General features: G+C 48.4%; 1 protein-coding gene across 5 annotated transcripts in view; it reads right to left on the reverse strand.

Moving 5' to 3' along the window:
- The window catches only part of Mfap5 (microfibril associated protein 5), a 13,624-nt gene that overhangs the window by 4,784 nt on the left and 5,830 nt on the right, over window positions 1-3,010 (reverse strand). For 3 of the 5 annotated variants that reach the window (XM_023707404.1, XM_023707402.1, XM_004647132.2), the window contains 2 exons: window positions 2,699-2,731; window positions 2,234-2,269 (listed from right to left, as the gene is read on the reverse strand). In XM_023707404.1, coding sequence (XP_023563172.1) covers window positions 2,234-2,269; window positions 2,699-2,731 — 69 coding nt within the window. The remainder of the gene's footprint in view (window positions 1-2,233; window positions 2,270-2,698; window positions 2,732-3,010) is intronic. The other 2 variants (XM_023707405.1, XM_023707403.1) reach the window with 1 other exon arrangement.

The following is a 3,010-nucleotide window of genomic DNA, read 5'->3' on the forward strand; positions in this document are numbered from 1 at the left end:
AGAAGAAGAAGAAGAAGAAGAAGAAGAAGAAGAAGAAGAAGAAGAAGAAGAAGAAGAAGAAGAAGAAGAAGAAGAAATGGGGGTAGGGATGTAGCTCAGAGCAGAATCCCTGGGTTCAACCTGTAGGACTGAAACAAACAACAAAAAAGTAATCTTAGAGACAGTATTTCGTACATTGTCAAGTGTGGCCTCTCACCCACAGGCTCAAGTGACTCTTCTGCCTCAGCTTCCTCAATAGCTAGGACTGCAGATGGGTGCCACCATGCCTGGCCAAAAGCAAATTTAGTAGGAGCACAAAGCAAAGAGCTGCACACTCCAAAGAGCTTCACCCTAGCACTAAGAGGACGATATCACTAGCCCGCAGCTCCTCCTTACAGAGGGGAGGACATCTTGTGGACCAGAGGCATCATCAATGATCTTTGCTAAGAGCATAGGGAAGGCCGTGTCCATAGTTGGCCTCGACCTTAGGCACAAGTTTAATACGGGCTTAGTTCCCAGAATGGAGAGCAGTTTGAAGAGTGAGTGTTACAGAGTTATCTGGGGGAAAACATCATTAGAAGAGCTCTGAGAAAGGTGACACCAGGAAGGGGCCAGGTGATTTCATTGGCCCTGTGACTTAAGGCAGGTCCTGGTGTGATCATCTTCGAGCCTATTTCACTCTCACCCTGTAAGCTCCGGGATGACAGATCCGACTCCCTTCTTATACAAGCATTATTAAATTTTCCAAAGATTCTTCAAATTCATAATATCTCAAGTCGATAGCTTTTCTTCCGCCGGTCTGAGCTGCTCTTCTGCCCTGTGGACAGTACCCTGATACCCCACCTTCCCTGCATGGTCCTTCTCTACTCGCCGCAGCTGCTGTCTATCATGGGGAGCCACCCAGCATCCTTGGGACTTTCCTGGGTTCCAGACTGATCTTTTTTTTAAAAAAAAATTATTTATTTATTTATGTGTGTGTGTGTGTGTGTGTGTGTGTGTGTGTGGCCAGCTCAGCCCACCAGGGGGCAGGGCTGGCTGGCATGTGGTGCTGGGGGATTGAGCTGCGGTCCCTGTGCTTTGCTAAGCTTATTCTAAGTAGGTGCCCTAGACCACTGAGCCATCTCTCCAGCCCCTCCAGACTGATCTTGCTTAAATTAATTTTGCACACTGTCCAGCAGGTCAAGTAGAGTGGGCAGGGATATCCTGGGATCTTCCCTGGGTGCCAATCTGATCAGACACTTTCTTTGCAGAAATGAACCGCATCCCCAGCTTTTTTATTCTTGTTTTTAATTTTGAGACAGGGTCTCATCAAGTCACTAGGTTGCCCAGGCTGGGCTTGAACTTGTGACCCTCCTGCCTTAGCCACCCAGAGTGTTGGGATTAATGTCATGAGCCACCAGGACTTGACTGGAACTTATTTCCCCCAGCTATTGTTGTATAAATTGTTTACTTAAAAGTTGGTCCCTGCTAGTCACTTGATTGTCTTCTTCCTGCCTTCTGGGAAGCAGCTAGGTCAGGGCTCTCTGGCAAAAAAGCCTTTCCCACCCGGTCCCAAGTGCTGCCCAGGGTTCCTTCTGTCTCCTCGGCTTCCTTCACTCACCTTAATCATGCATATTGTGGACCTGAAAAAAGCTGCCTATGCATTTGTCTGACTTGTCCCTTGGAGGAAGACAGCTAGTACAAGAAATTCCATTTTGTTCACCTTTATATTTCTTATTAAGTAGCAGGCTTTCAAAAGCTATTTGTTAAAAAGAAATTCTGAGTGTAGCTCAGTGGTAGAGCACTTGCCTAACATGCATGGGTCCAATCCCCAGTACCACAAAAATAAACACATAAATAGTAGTATCTCCTTTCCTTATTTCCTACTACTGTCCCTTGTCCCTTGTGGTTTAAAAAAACTCACTTCCCCTCCTGTGCCCACTGTATTTTGCTTTCAAATCTCTGAATTCGCTACTGTTCTGAGGCTGAAGGACCCTCCCCTGATTGGCCATCTTTATCTGGCCTTTGCCCACCAAGGGCTGGAAACTCAGAGAGGGATGCTGCTTTGGTATCGCATATACTAAACGCCTAGCACAGTTCCTGTTTGCTTGGGGCTCTAAAATGCCTTTCATTTAAACGGAGCTGTTGGAAGAACGTGCTACCTAAACTACATTTCTCTCTACTCGGGCTCCTGGGGCAGCTGCGCTGTCCTTTCCGGGCTCCGGGAAAGCCCCAACTGGCCCCGGTGGCCCTGGGACCCCAGATCTGAACTCACCCAGTTCATCTGTGGGAGGCTCGATATCAGCCAGAACTGAAAAGGCACAAAACAGCAGGTGTGAGGCGGGCTGAGCATCGCAAAGGGGAAGGCAGGGCAGGACGGGCGAGAACGGGGGCGCCAGGGCCCGGGCCGGGCCGGGCTGCGGCGGGGTTTCACGGCCAAGCGCCCCAGATTTACAGGCGCTGCCTGGGGAGATGTTTAAAGAGTATTGGTCCTGCTGAGGTTAAGCTAAGTTTGGGAAGCCTTTATTGCCCGTGCCTTATTTTAGCTAGAATCCTCTTTGTTCCACTTAGCGGCCTGGAAAGTCTGTCTCTCCTCCTGTTCCACTGTCACTGAACAACATTCCCGCAGCCCCTTTACGCAGAACTGAGATCACAGAATTAATAACGGACGAGCGGAATAAACACCGTGACTAGGAGCAAGATCGAGCCGTTCTTTTTAAGGGACTTCCATAAAACTTGCCTGTTTCGTCTGTAGCAGGATCGTTCACCAGGTCTGCAAAGACACGAAATGGAGAATGAAAACTGTAGGTTGGACAAGTAGCTAAGAGAAGCAAGACAAGGGACGCCATCTAAAAGGAGACGCGAAGGGTTGAACTGGGTCATGTAGAAGGCTGCGGAGCATCGCAGGAAGAAGCGGGGAGGCAGTAAGAGGGAGGTGTTCACAGCGCGGCAGCCTCGGGAGGGACGAGCTCACGGTGCCCAACAAGCTTCTTCCAGTCCTCTTTTTATTATTTTATTTATTTATTTATTTATTTATTTATTTATTTATTTA

The sequence above is a fragment of the Octodon degus genome, unplaced genomic scaffold (assembly GCF_000260255.1).
Source record: "Octodon degus isolate 3935 unplaced genomic scaffold, OctDeg1.0 scaffold00288, whole genome shotgun sequence".
In the NCBI taxonomy this organism is placed as follows: Eukaryota; Metazoa; Chordata; class Mammalia; order Rodentia; family Octodontidae; genus Octodon; species Octodon degus.